Source organism: Erigeron canadensis, chromosome 1 (genome assembly GCF_010389155.1).
Source record: "Erigeron canadensis isolate Cc75 chromosome 1, C_canadensis_v1, whole genome shotgun sequence".
In the NCBI taxonomy this organism is placed as follows: domain Eukaryota; kingdom Viridiplantae; phylum Streptophyta; class Magnoliopsida; order Asterales; family Asteraceae; genus Erigeron; species Erigeron canadensis.
In genome coordinates, this window is record NC_057761.1 from 3970881 (window position 1) to 3996406 (window position 25526).

General features: G+C 33.1%; 3 protein-coding genes across 3 annotated transcripts; 1 reads left to right on the forward strand and 2 right to left on the reverse strand.

The window, feature by feature from the left end:
• Nucleotides 1–993: 993 nt before the first annotated feature.
• LOC122579549 (cytochrome P450 98A2-like) lies at nucleotides 994–4167 on the reverse strand. The gene is made up of 3 exons (XM_043751742.1): nucleotides 3638–4167; nucleotides 2330–2727; nucleotides 994–1806 (listed from the first exon to the last, which is right to left on the reverse strand). Exons 1-3 carry the CDS (start codon nucleotides 4119–4121, stop codon nucleotides 1162–1164), a joined length of 1527 nt encoding a protein of 508 aa, XP_043607677.1. The 5' UTR covers nucleotides 4122–4167; the 3' UTR covers nucleotides 994–1161.
• Nucleotides 4168–9765: 5598 nt separating this feature from the next.
• On the forward strand, nucleotides 9766–17758 carry LOC122608832 (protein N-lysine methyltransferase METTL21A). Its single transcript, XM_043781913.1, has 8 exons — nucleotides 9766–9996; nucleotides 10118–10185; nucleotides 11828–11947; nucleotides 15221–15294; nucleotides 15386–15443; nucleotides 15505–15606; nucleotides 16540–16651; nucleotides 17465–17758. The coding sequence occupies exons 1-8, from the start codon at nucleotides 9899–9901 to the stop codon at nucleotides 17580–17582; spliced, it is 750 nt and encodes a 249-aa protein (XP_043637848.1). The 5' UTR covers nucleotides 9766–9898; the 3' UTR covers nucleotides 17583–17758.
• Nucleotides 17759–17874: 116 nt separating this feature from the next.
• On the reverse strand, nucleotides 17875–23555 carry LOC122608828 (Holliday junction resolvase MOC1, chloroplastic). The gene is made up of 6 exons (XM_043781908.1): nucleotides 23063–23555; nucleotides 20564–20669; nucleotides 19737–19789; nucleotides 19186–19317; nucleotides 18899–18971; nucleotides 17875–18386 (listed from the first exon to the last, which is right to left on the reverse strand). Exons 1-6 carry the CDS (start codon nucleotides 23450–23452, stop codon nucleotides 18274–18276), a joined length of 867 nt encoding a protein of 288 aa, XP_043637843.1. The 5' UTR covers nucleotides 23453–23555; the 3' UTR covers nucleotides 17875–18273.
• Between the last annotated feature and the right edge of the window lie 1971 nt (nucleotides 23556–25526).

The following is a 25526-nucleotide window of genomic DNA, read 5'->3' on the forward strand; positions in this document are numbered from 1 at the left end:
TAATTATTGTACTTTGATACTATGGATATATATTATATATTATACTAAATCTGCTACATTATTTTGGGTGTCATCTATGTAGTTTTGATCATTTTATTATGAATTTGGAGATAAATTGTAAGTTTATGTCTCAAAATTATTGGATAATATTTTGGTAAATTTATTACGATAACGAACTTAAATTTTGCTTCTAACGACGTCACATATATATATATATATATATACGATATTATGTATTACTTAAAAATATCTTGACTCTTACGAGTCGAGTCACGTTCCGAGTCACGAGTAAAAAAATTATGTTTTCGATTCGAATCAAAAACTACGAGTCGGTGACTATGGATTTTTCCAATATATTGAGTCAATGAGTTGGGCTTAAAATCTAATCGAATTGTGTCCGGCATCCATCTTTATTTTCTTGGCCTTATAGAAATCTAATATTGTAGTCTCAATCGTCTATACCATTTTCATGAAATATGTTCTTTTGACATGGCCACTACTTAAAAACACTGGAAGTTAGTATTGGCGTTTGTAATCTTAAAGTTTTTATCACAAAGCAATTAACTTTCAGTCCCAAATGACTGAGACGACTACGAGTATGTGATGAATATGCAATTTAGCGGGGACTCGGGGATAAAATCATAAAATGGCTGGTGATAATATTCATACACAACTTTTTGAATCAATCATGATGGGTAAATCGGTTGGGTTCAGTATATATCTTTGAATGAAAATTGGTGGCCCATGTATGGTTTTGGGCCTGTGCAACTGGACTGCCTAACCATGGCCCATGGTTCATCAATGGGCCTGATGATACCACACTAGAAATCAACACAGAGAACTCGATGGGTTTTGGACTTTTCGTACCGTGATAAGACGGCTAGAAGGAAAAGAAAAAAAGTTTGATTGTCTTTTTTGAGTAATTAACCAGCAGTTCTACACGACCATAAAAGCATATATCTGTGATGTATGACTAAAAGATAACGCTCGTAATTATAGAAAAAGCTTGAGAATTTTCTGAGAATGCCTTTCATATATGTTTTTGTGGTATCCTATTAGCATAACATAAACAAATTTGCAAGACCTTAACTTTTACATCTCTTGATAAAACACAAATTCCCAAAGTAAACTGAATCCTTGAAGAAACTCGAAGAAAATTGATTACATATCCACGGCCATACGTTTGTACAAAATGGCTGGCAACCTAGGTGTGGCGATGGCTTCTAGAGGAGTCCGCATGTACGTGACCAACCCGGGATTTTCTGACATGTCAATTTCTTCTGGGCTCAGGCCATTAGCTGGAGCCCAGGAGAAATGGTGTAGTAGGTGACCCAACATAGAGGTAACCAAATTAATACCTAATTGTGCACCTGGACATACTCTCCTTCCTGCACCAAATGGCAAAAGTCTATAATCGTGTCCTTTCATATCCACATCCTCCTCTAGGAACCGTTCAGGACGAAACTCTAGTGCGTTTTTCCATGTAGCAGGGTCACGGGCAACAGCCCAAACGTTTACATGAACGTTGGAGCCTTTAGGGATGTCATAGCCACCAACTTTGACACTTGTGTTTGCTTTGTGAGGGAGCATGAGTGGGGTTGGAGGGTGCAACCGCAATGCCTCTTTTGCTACACATTGGAGGTAGGGAAGGTTGGAAAAGTCAGGCTCTGTGAGCACACGTTCATATCCAATAACATTATCTAATTCCTCTTGGGCTTTTTGTTGCACCCTTGGGTTCTTGATAAGCTCGGCCATTGCCCACTCTACAGAGATTGCAGTTGTGTCCATTCCTGCAGTAATCATGTCCTGTTCATGCATAAAAGACATTTAAATGGGTTAGTTTAGATTGTATGTAATGAATATCGGGTCAAATAGATAAATATAACAGATTACAAGGAGTAAAGGAGAGTGGTCAAATGATAAATGGAACATTCTTTGTAATGATACTGAAATGTTAATTGCTTGAAACAAATCTTGGATAAAAAATTCTGCAGGTCAACTCAAGCCTATGTGTACCTCTTCAACTCCTACACAGTTTTATCTATTTTGAACCAGTTACCCAATTTGCCCGACTTGCCCAACTTATCATGTTGAAGTTTTCTTGTGGTTACTTTTTGTATGATCATATATTAAGTTGTTAAGCTTAATGGTATTTAGCAAACTTATTTAAAATGTTTTTACAGCTACACCTTACCTTAGTATCCATATTCAGACACTCAAAATTGTTTATTGAATTTAAATTGCAGTAATTAATAATCATTTTCAAGTTTTCAACCACATCCAAATCACTATCGTCCTTATTATTAGAAGAAAGAGGAGTGATAGATACCCAAAGAAGGCCGATGACAGTATCGTCACTCAGGTCATATTGCTTTTGTAGGGTGAGCAATGCATCAACAAAATGCTGCTTGGTTCCTCCAGATTTTAAACGAGCAGCAGTATGCTCCTCCATAATGGCTCTAGTCAAACGATCACGGCGTTCACCATGCTTAGCAAAAGCTTCTTCTTCAAGTGGGAAAAACCAACGAAGCCATGGAATGTGTTCTGCCATGGCTAAAGATCCACCAAGCTTCAGCCCATTTGCTACTATGGCCTTAAACTCTTTCCCTTGCTCGTCTATCACGCCTTCAGAGTTCACAAATCGTTTCCCAAAGGCAAGTCTTGTAATGTTGTTAAAAGCTACTGCTCCAAGGTAGGTTTTCACCAACAAACTTTTGCCAATCTTATCTGTACAAATACAATGGTGAATGTTTGAAAAAACAAGACTAGATCAATATATACATATTTGAATGTGTCTGGTCGGTTTGACCCGTTACCCATCAGCAACTCACTGCCAGTTGTTTCAGAGTTTTAAAAATAAGAGATGTATCAATCTTCATTACAAGAACTATATCATATAAAAACTAGTCTAATTCTTCAACAGAACTATTTATGAAAGGTTGTAAGCATTTGAAACCGCGATAAGTGACTTTTGGTCATTTTTGGCCCATTGTATCACAAAAATTTAGCACTGTGAATGAAACTCAACCCGCATTGACCCATTTCCATATCAATGCCTAGATTCTTTTGAAACTGACCTGATTAAAACCACATCCTTTAATAAGGTTTATATCTGTGTTTACCCATCAGTTTTTCTAAAAGCAGAATTTTTCATTATTTTTAATGCATTTAGAATAGTCAAACAACTATATTATCTGTTTGGTAATAGGTAGTGATCATTTTGTTTAGACTAAAAGTCAAAAAGCATTAACATAGAAAGAACTTAAGTAGTGGTGGACACATATATAACACAAAAACAGAAGTCAGAGTTTAAATATCGATCATGTCTCTTTAACCATAATATTATGTGATTTATATTTTCCGAGCCCGTTTGTGGTAGGTTTAAGATCCATCTATTCAATTATTCATCTCTATTTGGTATAGTAGGACCATAGTAACAACTTTATAAAAAGTTCAAACCTACTTTTTCAATCTGAAATAACTAGAATATTTGATTGATTAGGCAAACTTAATGCAACTAACAAAGAAATGAATTATAAATTAGAATAATGATATCAATGGATCAAAGTCCCAACCATAAGTAATTGTATATGTATAAAAAGACAAAATATATGTAAACATTTTGTTATGGACATACCTGGGTGTGTACAATCAGTAAATATGGATTCAACCATAGCCGTAACTTCATCTTCTCGAATAGGCCTAAGGGCCTCGAGTCGCTTAGGTGAAAACAGCTCAAGTGTACAAACTTTTCTAACTTTAACATAATGTGGCCCATAATCAGCCCAAATCAAATCTTGACCATCACGGCTAAACTTAGCAGCTGACCTACTTCTATGTCTATCAGCCAACTGCTGGTCTTTTTCCTTAAGCACTTCTCTAGCCAATTGGCTGTTCGATACGACAACGTTCAAAATTGACCCAAACCATACAGATATTATGGGACCATATTGCTGAGCCCATTCAGCGTAGCAACGAAATCTTACGGGCTTAACGTCGTAAAGGTTTCCGACTATCGGTTTTGGGCTCGGGCCGGGTGGGAGCTTGAATCTTAGACGTTGGTAGAGGTTGTAAAACAAGAAGATTAATGTGATGGAGAGGGGAATGAGTAGGAGGGTCATGTTGGGTTTTGGCACAGGGTGGTGGATGATATTGTATGAAAATTGTGTTATATATGAATTGATTGAAATATTGTATATGGAAACATATGATAATGTTTGTTATAGGGAGTTGGTAAAGGGTGTTTTAGGTAATTTAGTTGTGGAATGGTTGGGGTTGGTGAAGACTAGTTTGGTAAAATGTTGTTGTGGAGTGATGAATAAGATATCATAATGTCGATTTCAATCTATTATCTGTTCACTTTGTATAGAATCGGCCGACTTGAAAAATGATACATATATTCACGAATGAGTGTGAGACTAGACTGGTTTGTTCTATGCCTGTCTTGGTTTTGACAACATTGACTTTGGTATTGATTATACCGGTATCTCGGTATCTTATTTTAATATGGTATTGATCTTGGTCTCATATATTACGGTATATTGGAAGTATGCGAGTATTTTTTGATTTATGTGGTATCTTCTTAACCCGTTTCTTTATCAATCCTAAAATGAATATTGGTGCTCGTCTTATTAAAAAAATGACTATTGGTACCCAATTTATTAAAAAGTTGGTACAACTTTGAAACCGTGACAGGATAAAAATTTGGGAAAAATGGTTCATCTTAGTGACGAATTTGGTAATAAAAATTGTGTGTCTTTAATTATAATTTATCCATTTTAAATATTTCAAATTATAATGAAAACTTTTTGGGTCAAATTTCTGTATATTTATTGAAAAATATGATCCATGGATCCATATAGAATCGTTTCTAACTCTCTCTTTAAAAACTATTTGGGTCAAATTTCTATACATATTTCTAACTCGTAAATCTAAGCACATGCATAATGCAAACATTACAAGATATATGGTTTTCAACAATAATCTTTCATTATTTCGTAACAAATCTTTTTTTTAACATATAAAATTTGTTACATTTATTATTTTCTTCTAAAACTTTTATAATGTACTCTGTAAGAGAATTTAAAGGACTAAACTTACTAAAACCTTTTGGGCTTTTGGCGCATAATATAAAAAACTACTCGTATAAGCACTCATTCACTCAAAACGATAGGCATGACTTGTATGAGTCGCTGTCTCACCAACCCCATCAATAAACATCAAGTGGCAAGGCGTCTTTTTTTCTTTCCTTTAAAAGATAATGGCATTGTTGTCAAATCGTACGAATCACGAGTTCACTTGTGCGAGTCGAGTCAAAATCAAGTGAAAATGAAGCAACTCGATAGATAATTCGGTTTTGCTCCAGATTCGTAGCATGACTCGTGTTTTATTGTACGAGTCGGTCCGAGTCATGTTACGAGTCACGAATCATAAAATAATTTTTTTATTTTTAAATTTTTCTATTTTATTTAAACATAACTCTTTTATATAGTTTTAAATTTGATTTTATTTTACTAATGTTTACTATATCTAGCTTAATACATCAATAGAATATTATATTTCTATAATATTATATTTCTACAATATAATTTAATGTTATTTTATTAGTGACGATTACATTAAGGGTTTAGGGTGTTTTCAACGGATATCACATCCCAAAACCACGTCCTAGAATTCTGACAAATATATCATTCCCATCTACTATGCATCATGTGGGCGAGACAAACTTGGAAAAACTATCAAACTTGGAAAACCTAATGATTGAAGACAAAATGATAATCAAAATGACAAAATAAGTATGGAGTGCCATAAAAAAAAAGTATGGGGAAGATTATTATATTAAAGGAATTTGCTTTAATTGGGCGACATGTCCAACTGGGCTGATCGCACGGGATGTGATTAAAGTTATTAATTAATATGCTCGGTTCTATTGTGTTGTCTCAAAATGGTATAGATGGGATTAATTTCTCAACTCGGCCAGTCAGGAAGTTGTTTGCCTAGAATTCGCATGATATTGGTTGATTGTTTTTCTTGAAATAATTGGCTCTTTATAACTAAATATGTTTAGGTGGAGATTATGGTTGGATATGTTCCCATCTAAAATGGAACTTGCTAAGAGAGGGGCCGGTTATCACAAATATAACCATGTTGCGTTTTTTTGTGACCGAGTTTGAAGACAGTGAGCACTTGTTTGGCTATCATGCGGTGTCTCTTATTATATCGCAGGAAGTCGCAAGGTGGTGTAGACTTCATTCCCTCGTTCCTGCTTCAATTAAACACCTTTTGGGCCTTTATTAATTCTCGGCTACGTAGTTAAAATAATTAGAGAAATGGAGCGAACTAATTTATCATGATGGTGTCCTTATGGTGTTTGTGGAGGGTTTGTAATAACATGGCTGTCAATAGGTGTCGATCCACCTCTAATCATACTATTTAGAAGATTAAAAGTGGATTCTTGTGGTCAAAGGTGAGATTGAAACACAACAATATTCAATTGGGGCAGGGAAATGGATCGATTTCAACTTTTCGGGCAAATTATTGTGACATATTAATCGCTTGTAATTGTTCTTATGTTTCTGGCATGATCGCCTTTTGGATATCACATGTTTTAACACTTTGTTGGACGTGATAATGTTATAAAAATTTGTTGGCCTTTAAAAAATTAAAAAAATTGCTAATTAGCGTTATGGAGACATTGTTTAGTACACATTTAATAAAATAAAATTTTTCCAAAAGAAATCAAAAAATACTCATGCATGACAATTCTGTTATAAATGTATTGTTATATTATGACTACCCATTGTTATTTTTTATTTAACGACATATTATTTTACTATTATTTTATATTAAACAAATGTCTACTTGAAAACCAAAACTCTTGAAAACTCCTACTAATCCATTCTTATAAATGTAACTAGATTGGTGTCCGTACAATACAGCAGCGGGTAATGGCGGCGGTGATGGTGTGGTTATTAACGTAAAAGTAATTTCATTTGTGGTCAGAGATGTGATGAATTGTTGCGGTGGGATATGAAAGGGGGAGAAGGGGGACGAATTTTGAGTTAGGTTTTGTTATGTGTTTCTGCGTGAGAGAAATAGAGGTTGAGTTTTTTAAGGTTATTTTAGTTACAGTTTATAAAATGGAAATATAAATGTATTAAGATGGAGGTAAATTTGTCATTTCAAATTTTTAAAATTAAGGAGAAAAGAGAAATTTATTTTATAAGGATGTATAGAAAATTACACTTGAACCTTGATAGATCTGTATACGGTTAAAGACCTTACCAATATACCAATTTAATTAGCGTGACTATCCATTGTTTTATAGGTTGTTTATATTTATAAAGTCGCTAAAGCCCGTGGTCATTGAAATAACTCTGTTAAATTTCATTTCCTTGTCTCTATATTCTTTAATTTGTCTTTATTTTATTCAAAGTTGACTCATAATTTCAATATTAGGTAGTTAATTATTTTCATAATTATATATTTTTTTAATTTAATATTAATTTTTATATATTTTTATTTTATTTTTATCATAAAATATATGTTTGCCACAAGTAGTTATAGCTTTTAGTTGGATTTGTAAGCCGTAGTTTTTAAGCAAAATTGTTAATTAAAACTTTTACTTTATAAAAGCGTTTATATGATACCTTTATTGAGACCTTCAAAAGGTATTTGTGTAGGTTGGATATACTTCTTAGGGGGCAAAAACCGAATCGAAAAACCAAAAACTGAAAAAACCTGACAAAAATGATAACCGAACGAAACATTGATTTGGTTTTCGTTTTCTAAAATCGAAAGGATCGGTTTGGGTTTCAGTTTCATATATTTTAATTTATTATATATTTATATTATATTACATTTATATTTATTACTTACAATTTGTAAATATGTTAATATGTTTAAACTTTTTGTCTTTTTAGTGTACATATCTATATAAATTGTATGTTTTAGATGAAGATGTACAATAATTTTAATTCGTTTTATAAAAGTTATATCAGTTTTAAAACATACAAAATATAATTTGTTAATAAAAAACATTTTTATATTTTAGTTTTTACATCATATTTTTTTTTTAACAATTGAAAGTTAAATTTATAACATAATAAATAAAAAATATAAAAAAAATTAAAGATAAAACCGAAATAAAAATCAAAACCGATCTAAAATGAACCTGAAAATGAGAAATCAAATCAAACAAAAACATAATTTAATAGTTTTGGTTTTCTAAAAAAGCAAATAGCATGAATACTCAAAAATCATTTTAAATATACGAAAATACCCAACTTTTTTTGAGTTTTCATAAAATACCCATTAAATCACAAATCGCAAATCAGATTTGCGATTCAAACCCTAAATCGCAAATGAGATTTGCGATTTTTAGAATTTTTAAGTTCATGCTTAATATAAATAGATCGATATCCAACTCCATTACATCATTTAATGTTAGTACTTTTCTTCAAGTGGCAAAGACAAACGATGTGTTGATGCTTTGGTTTGAATTAGGGTTACAAGTTTTATATAAACAGATTGATATTATTAAACTTTGTAACCAAGTAATTCAATCATAACAAGAAAATTATTCTACCAAAATTATTCGTATTAAATATATCAATAATAGTAGTAGTTGTAAATATCAATACACCCCTGCATTGAAACTGCAGCGAAAAATTAAGAAAATAGGGTCCATAGGGATGATTGTAGAACTTTAGTGAATATGTTTGCATCCTGTATATTGTGCTAGTGAGACGGTTAATGAAGAACGTGGCCAGTTGCCACTTTGTCATAGCCGAAATTAATATCGATCAAATCATCAAATTATGTCGCAAATCGGAAATGAGATTTGCGATTTAGACCCTAAATCGCAAATCAGATTTGCGATTTTTAGATTTTTTAAGTTCATGCTTAATATAAACAGATCGATATCCAACTCCATTACATCACTTAATGTTAGTACTTTTCTTCAAGTGGCAAAGACAAACGATGTGTTGATGCTTTGGTTTGAATTAGGGTTACAAGTTTTATATAAACAGATCGATATTTTTAAACTTTGTAACCAAGTAATTCAATCATAACAAGAAAATTATTCTACCAAAATTATTCGTATTAAATATATCAATAATAGTAGTAGTTGTAAATATCAATACGCCTTTGCATTGAAACTGCAGCGAAAAATTAAGAAAATAGGGTCCATAGGGATGGTTGTAGAACTTTGGTAAATATGTTTGCATCCTGTATATTGTGCTAGTGAGACGGTTAATGAAGAACGTGGCCAGTTGCCACTTTGTCATAGCCGAAATTAATATCGATCAAATCATCAAATTATGGTTTGTTTTATGGGTTTGTATTGTACTAGACTAGAAGACAAGTAGGCATTTTGACATTGCTACAGTGGACAATGGAGCTGGATAAAAATATAATTCCCTTTTCATTAAAGCAAAGCATCGACACATCGTTTGCGTTTGCCACTTGAAGAAAAGTACTAACATTAGGTGATGTAATGGAGCTGAATATCCATCTGTTTATATCAAGCATGAATTTAAAAAATCGCAAATCGCAGATTGCAAATCTCATTTGCGATTTGCGATTTAGGGTCTGAATCGCAAATCTGATTTGCGATTTGCAATTTAATGGACATTTTATGAAAACTAAAATTTTTTTAGGTATTTTCGTATATTTAAAGTGATTTTTGGGTATTCAAGCTGTTTACATTAGTCATTAACGTTTGTTTGTTTTTTTTTTTTTTTGTTGAAATGTATCATTTCTTGAACAGCCCGGGTCCGGTTACTAGTATTCGGACCCTAAAACCCTTTTCATCAAAGTCTTGAAATCTTTACCACCAGAAGTAAACATTAGCTCAAAATCTCTCAACCCAATATCTGTTCATCACAAAAACAGCATGTCTATGGAAACCCAGTTGAATATACCAAATGTAGAGAGTAATATTAATGATGATGATGATATAGTTTGTCTGGGAGATTTTTTTATAGATAACAAGTATATAATTCTATCTCTATATCTATATCTATATATCTATATCTAGATATGCTTAGATATCTCTATTATATAACTAATATATATATATATTTTTTGTTGTTTATGCTAATGTTGTGTATAGCTATGAGCTGACTACTTTTACATTTGGGTCTAATGTTCTTCAGCTTCTTTGTCTCCAATCAGCTTCCAGTAAGTTTCCTTTATTTTACTTTTTAACATTTTTTGTAAAAAGTTTGTGGCTTTTGTTGTTTTTGTATATGGGTATTTGGAAATAAAGTTGGTTTATGATTGTGTGTGAGCTATAGTATTGTTTAAGATTGGTTATTAGCATGAATTTGATTGATCTTTGATTATTGAAGTTGTAATGAGGTGAAGTATTATAATCGAAAATATGTTTGACAAGTAAAAAATGAGGCGATATGTTATTGTTTTCGTCAACGTGCTATTATGTGTGCTTTTGTGATGCCTTTGTTTGGATAAAATTAAATAATCTAGGACTAAGGAGTCGATTATTATAACTGAGACTGGGTTCTTTGTGAAAGCGTTGAAAACTTGAACCTTGCATCTTGGTAACTTTCAGTGTTAAGATGGACGGATGAGAGGCTTCGTTAAAAATTAAGGGGTATATTTTATTTGAACCATGGATTTCTTGTTCATTTGTACACATGAAAAAGTGCTTATGTACTAGATTGGATTGTAATATTTTGTATCACACCTCTTTTGGCAACAAATCCTAGTGAAACCTTTGTGTTGGTCGATTAATTTGTCGGCACCAAAACTCTATGTTAGCTAATACGAAAACAGGCCAATACACTAAATTGGATTGTAAGAATTATGCAACAATGTGCAAGTCCATATCACAGTAGAATTTAACACCTATATGTCATGGATAGTCCTATCATGAAATGTAGGTGCTAAATTTTACTAAGATATGGACTTACATATTGTTGCGTAGAAACATCATGTGCCTTTATCTAGGATACAGTAGTGAGTTTGTAGAAGTGCACAATATCAAACCTGGGTCAAACCACTTACTGATTTAATACCTTGCCATGTGACATTAGCTATGTTCCTAGCATGCCAAATTGATCAGTGATTGTGGGTAGAGAATAAGAGGCAACATCTCACATCATTAGACGTGACACTGGGAAACAGCTGTAGACCGCTGTTTTTGAAGGAAATCTTATGCTAAGTCAAGATTGTTGCTGGACCTTCATATCTATGTATAAAGTTGAAGCTGTTCAAAAAAAAGTCAAGATTGTTGACCACTTTGATTTCCCTGACTTACACCCTGATGTGGCCTCCTTGCTATTTGTAATTCATGGCCAGTGATATGGAAGTTACAAAGGCTTTCACCATGTTAGCATATACTCAACAATAATTTCTTAAGAGCATTCATTGGGCTCACATCAGAAGAGGTTGATGTTGTTATCTGTAGGCATGAAAATATTGAAATATCTGAAATAATGGTTCATCTTTATATTTCCAGCAACAATCAAATATGCTTTTAGGTTATCTGTTATTAGTTATGAGACTCGCCCTTTTTGCTGTGCTCAAAAACAGTATTTTGAAGATCTGTGATTGAATACACAAGAGGTCATCAATTCATGTATTTCTTTACTATCATGATTGTTGCTCTTATCCCTTGTTTAAGCTCTCAATAATCAGTTAGATTGATATCATAACAAAGTAATATGTTTACTCGTGTGATGAAAATACCAAGAAAAGTTAATATTTCCAACAAAGTTATAAGTTCTTACTTTCGACTAATTCTGTTTAGTTTTTTGATGCGATGTAAAAGCTGATCACGTACTACCTTTTTGTGGCACAGCTGATTTTGATTTGACTGGGCAATTGGTATGGCCTGGTGCAAGACTGTTAAATGAGTACCTTTCAAATAATGCTGAGCTTCTGCAAGGATGTTCTGCTGTCGAATTAGGATCTGGTGTAGGTCAGTTATGATCAATGACTATACAGTATTCTTTGATGCATATTTATACTTTAGGTATATGTGCAATATATTGATTTATTACTTCCCACTTATACCTATAATAGCAAATTACTCTGTATATTCCTACTGGTAACTACATACTTCCCTTTTTTACCAATCACAGCGACCAAATATCTACTAAATCATGATTGCATATTTTACTTGTTTTTACCTGTCCAACTAAACATACCTGCAACGTTTTTTTAGCTCGTGGTTGGAAGAAAAGATAATGTATATTATTATATATGGTGCTTCTTGAAGTAAATTGTTATCAAGGTAAAAGTGTAAAAAGCATGTTGCCATTTTGCAATTGATGATTATCTTTAAAGCTTGTAACCAACTCACCGTGGTAGCGTAGTGGCAATTCCCTTATGAAAAAGGTTAATTCGGTCTTTCTTCTCTTTGGGACGTGCCTTAGAAGTTCAAACACTTCGACTTGTTACCTTTGCAGTGTTATGTGCATTACCTCATAAAAGTGGTTAATCTACCGTTGGCCTCATTGTTTTCCTATACTTCCATTTCATTAAACTTGTATTTTATTTATTTATTTTTTATTTTTACTTGAGGTCAAATTCTTTTTGAAGAGAGTATTCACATTTTTAAGTGAGAAATGCCTTAATTTTCCAAGCAGCCACCATTTTATTAACCAATCCCATATTGTATGTTTTAGTTAAAAATAGAGAATGAGAATAAAGACGCAATACATTACCTAAGGGGTAGGACTGAAATTGTTGATTTAACAATCATAGATTGTTTTTCATTGTCACAACTAGGACCCGTAGTATTCAGGACATGCAACTATGATAAACAAGTTTCTGGCCTTTTTCCATCATTCATGTCCTTGACTGAAGTTACCATTATAATATAATGGATGGAATCTTATAATAATGATTCAGTTTTCTAGATATCAGTTTTTAAACTCTTCGTCAACCCGTCTCCTTTGGAGGTTATTATATTCTCCAAAGTCCTTTTGCAAGTTTGGCATCTTCAATTGTACTTTGGTCTTGATAGTTTCCAAGGGCCTTTGTATCTAATATTTCACACTTGGAATAATAAATATATGCATAAGCTTATATAATAATTCAAGATTTACCTATATTATGGAAATAAAATAACCATAAAACATATAAAATTACGGAAATTTCTTTGTTCACCATACAAGGTATAGGTATACACTAGTGTTCAAGGTACAAAGATAGAGGCCTCAACGGAAACCTTAAAAAACTACTGAAGATGCCAAGCATGTAAAGGTTTTTGTAACAACGGAAAATTCCGATCTATGTATGGCTAATATCGGTTCTAAACTCTGATGCACGGAAACGTGGTGGAGGCACCGTCCCCCATACCAGAAACTCGCCGGGGACGGAAACGTGTACGGGGACGCCGGCGGCTCTTCTCAGAAAGTGATGGGGAATGCCGGAGAGATGGGGAGTTGGTATGTGTTTAGCCACCCCCAACTTGCAACCAATTTTTTAACATAAATACGTTATGGCTTTTTGAATACGAATGAAATCACCTAGAAGTATAACCTTTTTTTTGTTGTTTTCCGATTGTATTCGTCGAAGATTGCAGGTTGCGGGTTATAATAAAGTGAAGATGAGATGCCTTTTTACTTTTCAACCATAGATATTTTATACCAATTTTACTTTTAGCCCCTTCATTTATTATTAATATTTTTTTCAACCTTATGCTTGTAAAATATACTTTATTTGTCATGTATTAGTTAAGTTTATTATTGTAACTATTAATAAAAAATTATAATGTAGTTATTTTAAGTGATTATTAATATTTTTTTCAACCTTATGCTTGTAAAATATACTTTATTTGTCATGTATTAGTTAAGTTTATTATTGTAACTATTAATAAAAAATTATAATGTAGTTATTTTAAGTGTTAAAAGATGTATCTTGTAAATAATCTCATTAAGAGTATTAGAAGATGTATGAATTTTGAAAGATTTATGATTATCTTTGGAAGATGTATGAATTTTGAAGTTTACATCAACGTATGAATATATTTTAGGGTTTGTGGTACATTATCTATAATATATATATATATATATTTATGTGTTTATTTCCGTACCCGTGTCATACCCGTTTCTTGATTTTCCGAGTTTTGCCGTTTTCCGTTCTCGTACCCGTACCCGTTTCTCGTTCCGGTACCAATTCCCGTGCAACATAGGTTCTAAATCTAGATATTATCAAGATTTGGAAAATGATTTGAAAGGTCTAATTTTTATTCTTGTATTTTGCGCAAAGCACATCCTGAGTCGAGAATTATAACAATGAAACAGGCCAGAATTGGCCATAATATGTTTCATGGCTCAAATACAAGTAGATTTGGTTCTGATAGTGATCCGTGGGGGATCCTCGTCACACAAGAAAAAAATGCAAAAGAAAAAATAAAGGTTGCAGTAACTAGTTATGACCCGGCCGTTGCGAACTCAAGACTACGTCAAAACAGATTAACAGAATACGAAAAGAAAAAGAAGCATAGTAATGGGTGAAGTGGGCTCCTAATTGCATGCATAAAATCCCTTGTTCCACAAATTAAATCCCATGCATGCATGATTGTTACCTTGGTCAACATGGAAAGATTGTCTTATTGAATAGTTTCAGATTATATGTAGGGTTTAAAGTGAAAGAGAGGGATAGCTCCTAAAGAAACAAAACTTATTGTAGGAAAAAGGCATACTGCGAGTATCTGTATTTTTGAAACAAATAATTAAAACAAAGAAAGTTCCTTACAAACATTCTGCCTTCATTTATCATCTTAATTCTTAAGCAACCTTATTTTATTTAAATTCCTCTGTCTGAATACTTTTAATTTGAGTATTCTTAGATAGTGGAAACTGGAAAGCATTGTTTGGCTGTCGAACCACAGCTTGAGACATTTAGATCAAGATGTGTTTGATTTTTACCTGTTCATTTTTAATTGATACAATATGGATGAGATTTGTAAAGTAAATTACTTTGGAAAAGCAAGTATTATCTCAAGACTAGAGCTAAAGGTGTTACTGAAATAAAAGATGCAAACGAATAAGTATATGAACTGGATGACAAGTTCCATGAGGCTACCCTTTGTTAATTTACATTCATCCTTTTTACCAACTACAATTAAGCTTATAGTTCTATTGTGCTTGTACTTTGTAAATGATTATATACTTGTTTCTCCTTTGTTATTCTGTTTATTTGTAGATATCACGGCATGCACTCATTGAGTCTCTGTCTGTAGGCATTACTGGAATTCTTTGCAGCAGATTTTGCCGTGAAGTTGTGCTTACTGACCATAATGATGAAGTCCTCAAGGCATGATTGCAAGATCTCATTCTTCTGGATAAGGACATGGTAAGCCTTGTATTTTCTGGGTTATAACTATTTACATAACGTTTCTTTTCAGATCTTGAAGAAAAACATAGAGCTGAATGAATCTTCTGAGAATCCTAATTCATGTGCTGGTAAGATTACTAAGTTAGAGACATTTTGGTACTTGCTATCTAACTGGGTCATTGTCAACAGCTTTAAGTGCGGAGAAACTAGAATGGGGAAACTCTGATCACCTCAACCATATATTACAAAAGCATCCAGAGGGATTTGATCTGATTCTTGGAGCTGACATCTATATCCTAGTCGTTTTATCGTTTCTGAATTACTGTATGTGTATTTTCTTTGTGTGCATGAAGTGGCTTCTTCAAATTGCATGAGGCTTAGATTTCCTTCTTGATTGCTTTCACATGTCTAATCTCGTACCTTTTTTTGCTTTTTATTAATCGTTGGGGCATCCTGTAAATAGTGAAAAGGAAGTCTAAAAATGAATTATGCTTACTGCTGACCCTTTTTTTCCTATTCATTGGGGCATGGGGTAAATAATGGAAGGAAAGATTAAAAATGAGGACTTCTTTTATTATTAGCATGCTGTAGGTGATAGTTTTCCATGTGATCTGCATGTGCGTCTGCATATATTCATCTCGAATGGCGATGGCACTGCTTTTGCAGTAAGCTGCCTCTAGATTGTTTAGATATGAATAAGCTGTGGGGTGAGCCTTACAGTAACCATCTTGGTTACTATATTTGACTGGAAGGTCACACATTCATGCATTCGAGTCACGAAACAACCTTTATTGCCAATAGGTGTACTAACAAAAAGCCCATCTTTGGCCTTTGCAGACTCAAATAGCTATGTGCATCATCATTTCCTTTTGATAGATGTATACATTGCTAAAGAAGACTTTTAGTTAGAGGTGGCAAATTGGGCGACCGGGTTATGGCTTGGATCTGCCACCCCTACTTTTGGTCTTCATCTGAATTCTGAAAGGTCAAAGGCTCAGACCAAATTGAATAGTAAATTCACATTCGTTGCATGTTCCTTGTATTTAGTTTCTAGTAGTTTACTAATACTATAGTGTCCATGCACCATATCATTGTTTTACTTGTGTATTCCGCTTGATACCTTTTGTAAGTCATATATATACACAAACGATGCTTTTTGAAGTAAGTTGTGCATTTTAAGAGATGTAATCTGCATCCACACTAGTTTTTCTTGACGATTTGTAAGTTTTCAGCAAAATAGTGTTCCTCCCCTCTTCGACACTGTGAAACAGCTTCTCGGTCATTGCGGGAAAGAGCAGTGCAAATTCATATTGGCTTACGTCTCTCGTTCAAAAATGTAAGTGACCTATTCTGTTTAACATATATCATGTGAATGCATTAGACACAATCACAAACACACCTTTTTGCTCTACATTATAAAGTGACCTAAAAATGTTATTCAGAAGGTCCCTCGAGGTGTTCTGGGTTGGTATGTTAAATAAGTTATGGATGAGTTAATAGGAGGGGGGTACATTGACCTATGGGGTTAGGGTAGTTACTCTATAGTATTAGAGGGAGAAGTGGTGCAAAAACCATTTCTGGACATTTTTTCATTTTGTAAATTTCACACCTCGGTACCTTCTACATAGAATTAGTATGATTATCTGGATTCGTGCCTTTAGTCATGGAATACTAACCTTTTTCAGCTAAATAAGGTTTGTAACATGACTTAGAGGACAAAATGGTCATGACCACTCTTTAGTTTTGAGTCCCTGCTGACATATCACTCAGCATTTGTAATTAGAAATGTGATTTTTAAATACGCAATTATAGGGTCTGCTTATCATCTTAGGTACCATAAAATCAGAAAGTATTTTCTTAAACCAGTAATTGTAAAAATAAGGTCCGTCGCGTAACTTATATGACATTTCTTTTTGGTTTATCAAAATGTTATCTTTTGTCAGGTCTTAACACCATTTCTTATAAATAAGTAGTTGTAAGCCTCCATAATCTGATAATTTGATTACTATAAGTTAAAACAATAGAAGCACACCCAATCACTTATCACTATTCACTATCTTCTATAGTTCATTGTCAAATATCATATAATCATTATCAAGATGAACATACCAGCATCTTCTTAGTTTAATCCTCATGCATATTTCTGCAGGATGGACGTAATGGTTACAAAAGAAGCCATTCAGCATGGGTTGCGGATTAATGAAGTTGCTGGCACTCGATCAGTGATTTCAAATCTTGAGGGAGTTATATATGAGATAACCCTCTAGGAACTGCAAAGGTCTGAAAGATATTCATCACTATTATTTCAAGGATCATTTTTCGTAGTTGCTTATCTGTTGTTTTTAGATATAGCTAGACATTTAAAGGTGATTTTTTTTTTTTGCCTGCTGAAATACAACTACCTAATTGCATTTTGATAAACAAATGTATCAACTTATCACTAGTCACTCTGATCAAAGGTCATTGATATCTGAAGAAACATCTGCTAAACTTGAATGGAGAATATGATGAGATCTACCAATTTGCAGTTTGCCTACAAGGTTAAGATCCATTGCTCAATTCATATAAATTGCATCTGTAAATATAGCATGAATAAAAGAATCAGGTTCTATATGTTCCCCTGTGGTTGAATAAAGGCTGCTCATCCTTCTTTCAAATTTCCTAGCTAAAATTGATTTTCCAACCTCTAAATTCCTCAGATTACAAGTCAAAGCTAGAACTATAGTTTTAGGCCTCAGCTAAATAAGTAAACTACAAGGGAAACAAGGTAACTGAAAAACTACCAATAGTTAACCAAATCCATCAATGCCACATGTACATTAGCATCGGCCTGATTGAATTCATACGAAATGGAATACTGTGAACCAGCAATTCCAAGTGTAACTAGGTTCATCAACCATATGCATGTTCAAGCTGTGCTTAGCCATGAAGATATAGAACATGAGCATCACACAACTACTATATAGTATTCTCTCTGTCAGTGGGTGTTGATGACTCTGAAATACTTGTCAGATCAGAGCTCAACTTTATGCCTTTCCCATATGCAGCAATGAGCAAAGCCTCAGCCCGGCCTGCAGAATCCATTAAAAAACACTGGATTATGGAAGAGAAGAACATAAATGAATGATGCATAACTAGACTAGAAAATAATGTAGATGTGGCAATTTTGTGCCTTCATATGTGGATGGGTTGAATTAGTTGTTTAACTAAGATGGACAAAGGTATAATAGGAGAAATGTATATTCACATGTATAAAACCTTCTGTAAACTTTCCAAAATTCATCTATTACTTATAGAATTAAAATGGTCATGCTTCACTTCAATGAATCGTCATAAACATTTACCAGTTTGGATCTGACCCGTTGTGACCCTTTTTTTTTTTTGAACGACATTCTATCCTACTCCTAAATTACATGTATGCCTGGAAACCAAGACTCTCGAAAAACCCCTATTAATCTACCCCCACAAATGTGGGAAGTGAGACTCGAACCCAGGTGGATCCTCCCAAGGTCAAAGACCTTACCAATGGGCCACCAACCGAACCCATCCATATTAAAATATTATAAGGTAGGCGTGTACGTACCATGATCCTTTTTCCTTTTCAGCGATGAACTTAACATTGGAAACAAGGTGCATGCAAGTGCCCTGCTATCATCCTGACAACATATTACATATTAAAAGAGAATGTCGTCAGAGGTTGAATTTTCCACCAAAAGATTTGAAGAAAACATCAATTCTCAGTTAATATATACATTTTCAACAAAGGATGAAAAAGCACTCAGTCTAGTTAACTATTTGTATTAATGAACAAGCGTAAACAGAATTGCTTCTTTGCAAGTTTAATTTTCCTGCGTTAGGAACCAAACAAACCTTTGTTTTGCCATTCCCGGACAGTTTAAACTCTTGTTTCCACCGCGCAGATGGCACCGGGACTACGGAAACTTCGGATGCTAGTAGGACGCCTATCCATAGCCCATAATTAAATCCGCCACTCCACCAACCCTGTTTTATATACAACAATATCGGTAAGTGAAAAGTGAACACAGCTAGGTGACGAAAACAGGGTGCATACTAATTGCAGTCCATAAGAATATATAGTTAAATGGGTGTTTCGGAGAAGTTTGTGATACTTAATAATACAAACATACAGCTAGATTCATAAAAAAAAATAGTAACTGTATGTGCTTTCTGATAATTTGAAGTTGTAATAAGGAAATGCTCAAATGCTAAGACAAATGACATTTAAAGAAGGTTGAGGGTTGTGTACTGGTAGTAAAACTTTTTATATAGATTAGGGGTAAATACGTAGCTTTCTTTTATCCTCAGTTAATAAGCTTTGTTGCAGGCTGGCAGTGGGAACGAGACAAAAGATAAGGTTATGTGTTTTAGTGCATTTATTAGGACGATGCTGAAAATCTAACCTGTTTTCCGTCTCCTGGATATGGAAGGGATTGTTCTATGTACGCAGTAGTTCCTGATGCAAGGTTAATAAGTTTTATATGAGTCATCTAGAATTATATGAATTTGAAGATGCTATGACTATTTGAGTATTTGACAACAAATATCTTTTAGAATATGTAAATATATATATAAAGAAGGAAGCCCCAAAACGATATTAACATGATCAACAAGCTGTTAAAGTGTATAAACTAATAATTATGCTTTTGTCCTTTTGATTAATACAAGCATATACAATAGATAAAAAACAAATGGCCCTTCGGGGAGTTGGAAAGTAAGAACCAAACACACACACTCGCACTACTTACAGCAGAACCCCAAGAAAAGTAAAAACTAGAGGGTGAGTCAGACGGGTTGGGTAATGGTTTGACATGAGTAACTTTTGTATGGGTTCTGTGACCAGAAGCACAGTATGTTACCAAAAAAAATTATGCAAGTAATTTATCTACCAAATATGAATAAAAATATATGATGCAAAAGGTACTTTAATTTTATTTTTATTTTTTTGACAAAAAAATTATAAAAGGTTTTAAGCAGATTACACTTTTAGTAACATTCCACCAGGGCTCATTGTCCCCTTTCCTTTTAAGACACTTAATGAATTCAGCCCTCTCACCCGTTAAAGAGGAAACATACCAGATATTACCCAGTCATAAGTAAACAGGATTATAATTGCCAACTCTAGACTGTTTATTCAAGTATAATTGTTTTAAAAGCAGAAAATGGTGAATCTAAAACTCAATGAAACGAATAGCATGGCAAAACCGAATATCAGTAGACAGTAACAAACCAATTGGAATGTCAAGACTTCGCAATAACTGAACCATAGCCTTTGTGTCCATTCGACGACGTATACGGTTGCCTACCAGAACTTTCACATTAGGGGAATCATATACCTAAAACATACAAACAAGGTAGTAGCATGTAAATAAATAATAAAATCATACCAATGTAGAGACATGAATAACTAGCGGGAGCAAAAACATCTCCAAAAAGATAGTTCGCTATACCCTTAATTTTACAGTGATGCAACACAAAGGGATACTTAAAGTAAAATCAATTAACATGGTTCCTCTATGGCCGATTCGGGCAATCAAGTACATCACTGAATTTTACTTGGAAGGGTCACGTAACAACTATTATAAAGGAGTGTCCCCTACATTAAACTACTACACCACATGAAAACATCATAAGCTGTAAGAGACCTAAATTTATTTTCATAGATAGAGCATACTCAGAGATGGGGTATTTGGCATGCACCTAAACATATAAACAAGGTCGTAGCATGTAAACAAATTAAAGTCATACCAATGTAGAAACATAAATAGCCAATGGGAGCCAAAACATCAAAAAAAAAAAAATAGTTCAGTACTATAAGTTATAACTTCCCGTGATTTCGCATATAACAGTTATACAACATGTAGAGATAGTGAAAGCAAGATTAATTATTACAGGGTTCCTTTATGGCTGATACGGGCAATTCAGAACATCACTGAATTTCACATGAAGGGTCACGTAACACTAGTACACCACATGAAACATCAAGAATTCGTCATAAGCTGTAAGAGACCTAAATTTATTAACATAGATGGAACATACTCAGAGATAAAACAGTAGCGTGTCCCTAGAACATACAAACAAGATTGTGAATCCAACCAACTAATGAAGTGATACCAATGTAAAGACATGAATAACTAAAGGGAGCCAAAACTGGAATATTGTTGACACTGTTTAATTAAGGTTTTACCCTTGATTTCACATATTATAACAGTTATACAACATGTAGATATAGTTAAAGCAAAATCAATTATACATAGTTCCTTTATGGCTGATACGGGCTATTAAGAACATCACTTAATTTCGCTTCCAGGGTCAGCGACATTATAAAGGAGTGTTCCTGCATTACACTAGTACACCACATGAAAAATTCAACACAACTCACAAGCTGTAAGAGACCTAAATTTATTATCTAACATAGATGGAACATATTCGGAGATGAGGTGGTTCATCCATATCTCACTGCTACAGATCATAAGATGCATATCCGCAACGACATATAAAAGAATAGGGAAAGAAGTAAACTGCCATCGCCAAAAGAACACATTCATCCCAAGAAATAAAAATAAACATGGACTAAATCATAAGTTAATCGCAAATTCAGAATTAATTGAAGAGAAAAAGTTTCACACAAAGGTCCCCTTTCTCCACAATTTTTCAGTAACCGCATTTACCTACATATGAAAACTCCAACTGAACAAGATGCACACCAAGCATGCAGTCTTAGATCAACTCAACCCACATGACTTTTGCACCAAAAAAGCTATCAATTAAACAACCTAAGAAATACAACCACACTCCATGGGGTCATCAAATGTTCTTTAAGAGTTCTACAGAAAATTCTCAACTACACTTGCATTCCCAAAATTTCAGACAAGTTAATAGCAGCATATGTGCACAAGTTTTCCACCTCGGTTATTGTACTTGCTTAAGTACCAATCTGTTTTTTTTTTTGAAAGGTGTGGATCATTTGCTCAAGTATAACAAATGCCTTCTTCCTTGTTCAATTAAGTGAACAAACAAAGACCCAGACATACCTCTAATGACCAAATCCAAACAAAAGTAAGTGCAATGAACTAGCTGGTGCATTTGTGTAAGAACGTTTTCATTATATACATTTGCTGTTCCGGTTAAGCATGGGTGTTTGTGAGTGCATAATAAGTGCTTATGGCTTAAAAGTTGCTTTCAAAATAAGCAGCACCGTATTCCCTTTAATTAAGCTACAATTACACACTTGAAAAAGTGCATTTTTCCCTAAATATAACCCAAAACACAACTAACAGCCAACCCTTCAAACTGTGTTCTGGCTATCAAAAAACGCAATAAGGTGTACACACTTGATATAAATGCATTCCCCCCTAAATAACCTAAAACGCACCTAATAGCCAAACCTTTCAAACTGCACTTCAACTTTCATAAAAACACAATACGCTATACGCACTTGTAAAAAGCACCCCCAAATTGAACTTTCTTTTTCAACAAAGATATCCACGAGCCGGAGGTCCTTCTAGAAGCAATCTCTTTACCCTAGGTTAATGTAAGACGGTCTACATTTCACCTCCTCATACCCCGCTTATGCCAAGATTGGGTATAGTTATCATTGTTGTACCTCCACAACCAAATTGTACAAACACATTACTTACATCCTACTCTCATCCCAAACTCCATATAATAAATAAAACCCCAACAAATATTTAAAAGAAAAAAAGAAAAAGAAAGAAGAAAGCAATACCTGAGCAGAAAAGCCGAAATCATCGGTTTTCAAGACAGCCAAAGCACCAGAAACATCCGGGTCAACCCCAATAACCCACGGCGAACCGGCATTATTGAAAACAACCCCACCATTCCCACAATTCTCATCATCCTCATGCTGCAACATCAAACTTTCTGTCTTAGGCACGCAAGTAAGGGAATTAAGCCATTGTTGTTTAAGCTCATCAGCAGAAACTTTACTTATTGCTGGTTTTACTGCTTTTACTTTTGGGGAAGATGTGCAGAAATACTTGGAAACAATGGCCCGAAAACAAGAAGATTTTATTGTTGTGGCGGCTGTTTTTATAGTGTTACAAGAAAATGGAATTGGGGACATAATTGATGTTTGATTGTATTGGAGAGATCCCATGAATTAATTAACTTCAACACAAAGTGAAATCTTTGTATGGTGTTGGTCGGATTGATGGAAAAAGGGTGGTTTTTTTCTTTTGTTACTTCTTTTCAAAGTTAACAAAGAGACATACTTTGGAGAAAATTATCATACTGAGGAAAAAATAAAATAAAAAGTGTAAGATTTTTTTTTTTCAACTATAAAATTGAATTTCTTTCTAAAATGGTCAAGCATTTATACACAATTCCATGTACTTATATTAATACTAGCATTTTACTCGCACAATGCGGCGGTGTAGTGTTGGCGACGGGGCGGCGGTGGTGGCAGCGGTGGTGGATGTAAAAGGATTAGTGTAGTTATTTAAAGAATTGATGGGTTTATGTTTTAAATTATTTCATTAAGAGAATTATAAGTATTTTAAGTGAAGATTTTAAATTTTAAATAAAAGAAAAACAATTAATTAATTCATTAAGTATATAATGGTCATTTAGCATTGAGACATTTTTATAAGAGAGGGTGTTGAAAAGTGTTAGGAGAGAGAATGTTATAATTTTTATAAGGTAGTAAAGATAAGCCCTCATCACAGTGGCGGATTTAGGAATCTATTGGGATAGCACTTTTTAATAAATCCTTTTAATTATTGTATGTATTAATTTTGGATGTGGGTAATTTGGTTGGGTGTTTAGTAGGGTTCCAATGAACCAGACAAACACATATGAGCCTTGTTCATTTTCATCCGTTTAACTTAATAAATGATTAACAAACAATAATTAAGAAAATGTAATCGTGTTCATGTTCATTCATTTGTATTTATAACCTAAAACAAACAAACGTAAATGAACACAAATGAGTAAATGAACAACAATTTAAATAATCTTTACTCCTATATAAAACAAACTAGTTGTTTCCCCTTTTCAACTTTCAGTCTTTAAAATACTTACACTATCATTCTCCTTTATTCACTAATTTAAAGATCTTAACATTGTATATCTATAATACCCTTTATTAAGCTATTTACATCATATACATCTCTCAACCTTTAAAATAACTATACTATCCCCATTTATATCAATTAAGTTTACATTAATAACCACACCGCTGCACCACCAGTGCCATCACTACTGTTACATTGCGCGAGTACCTGTCTAGTTTATAACTATTGACTTTAGGGTGCAAATTATTACAAAATATTCAAATTTAAATTATTATTCTTGTAGATAGCTTAAAAAAGAAAATTTTAATGTCGATTTAGAAAGAAAAATTGAAGATAAATCAAAATTGAAAAAATTTATTTATCAGAATATGGTTTACAAGATTATTTATAATACCTTATAAAAGAGGAATTCACCCGCAAAAATTTCATATAAGGAATTAAAATACTTAATATACCTCTCTCATTTATTCATATATTAAACACCTCCACTTAATATATCTATAACTAGTCTTCAGACTCGCTGATGGACGGGTAGTCTAAATATATATATATATATATATATATATTAAAGGTAAATATCAAAATAATAAATAACAAAACAAGTGAAAGATACAAAACATGAACAAAACAATATTAAACCTTTTTGTAGTAGAAGAAGAAGCCATAATCAAACTACAATTGACAACAAAATAAATTAAAAGAGATGAAAAATAACAACACCAAAACAATTTAATATCAGTTAATAAACAAACACGAACAAAATACCAAAAATAAAGTTAAAGTGATATAAAATAAACCATATGTATTTTTGTTAAGAAATTTATTGAACTTGATTTGTTTATTAATGATAGGAAGAAAATAAATAATATGAATGAGAATGATTAATAAAAATTTAGGTTATATACATAATAATTTACTGGATAGTTTTAAGGATATTATATATTTTTAAAATTTTAAAAAAAATCTGTTTTGATAGAAAAAAATTTATGATAGAGTTTTAAAAATAGATTATCTATTTAATAAGCAAATAAAAAATTTAAAAAATCTAGAAAAAATGAAAGAGCTCTCTAGTAATTAGGAGAGAGTTTTAGGGCCTAAAAAGAGCTTAACGTTAATTGCTCAATTTTTAAAATAAATACACTATCTACTTTAATGTTA

Coding starts and splice junctions, on each gene's coding strand:
- LOC122579549 (XM_043751742.1), bottom strand. CDS start 4,121: ATGACCCTCCTACTCATTCCCCTCTCCATCACATTAATCTTCTTGTTT. Junction 2,728..3,637: donor TACTGATTGTACACACCCAG/GTATGTCCATAA, acceptor GTATTTGTACAG/ATAAGATTGGCAAAAGTTTG. Junction 1,807..2,329: donor CTGTCATCGGCCTTCTTTGG/GTATCTATCACT, acceptor ATGCATGAACAG/GACATGATTACTGCAGGAAT.
- LOC122608828 (XM_043781908.1), bottom strand. CDS start 23,452: ATGGGATCTCTCCAATACAATCAAACATCAATTATGTCCCCAATTCCA. Junction 19,318..19,736: donor ATCCAGGAGACGGAAAACAG/GTTAGATTTTCA, acceptor TATATAAAACAG/GGTTGGTGGAGTGGCGGATT. Junction 18,972..19,185: donor CCGGGAATGGCAAAACAAAG/GTTTGTTTGGTT, acceptor ATATGTTGTCAG/GATGATAGCAGGGCACTTGC.
- LOC122608832 (XM_043781913.1), top strand. CDS start 9,899: ATGTCTATGGAAACCCAGTTGAATATACCAAATGTAGAGAGTAATATT. Junction 15,444..15,504: donor GAATCCTAATTCATGTGCTG/GTAAGATTACTA, acceptor CATTGTCAACAG/CTTTAAGTGCGGAGAAACTA. Junction 16,652..17,464: donor TACGTCTCTCGTTCAAAAAT/GTAAGTGACCTA, acceptor ATATTTCTGCAG/GATGGACGTAATGGTTACAA.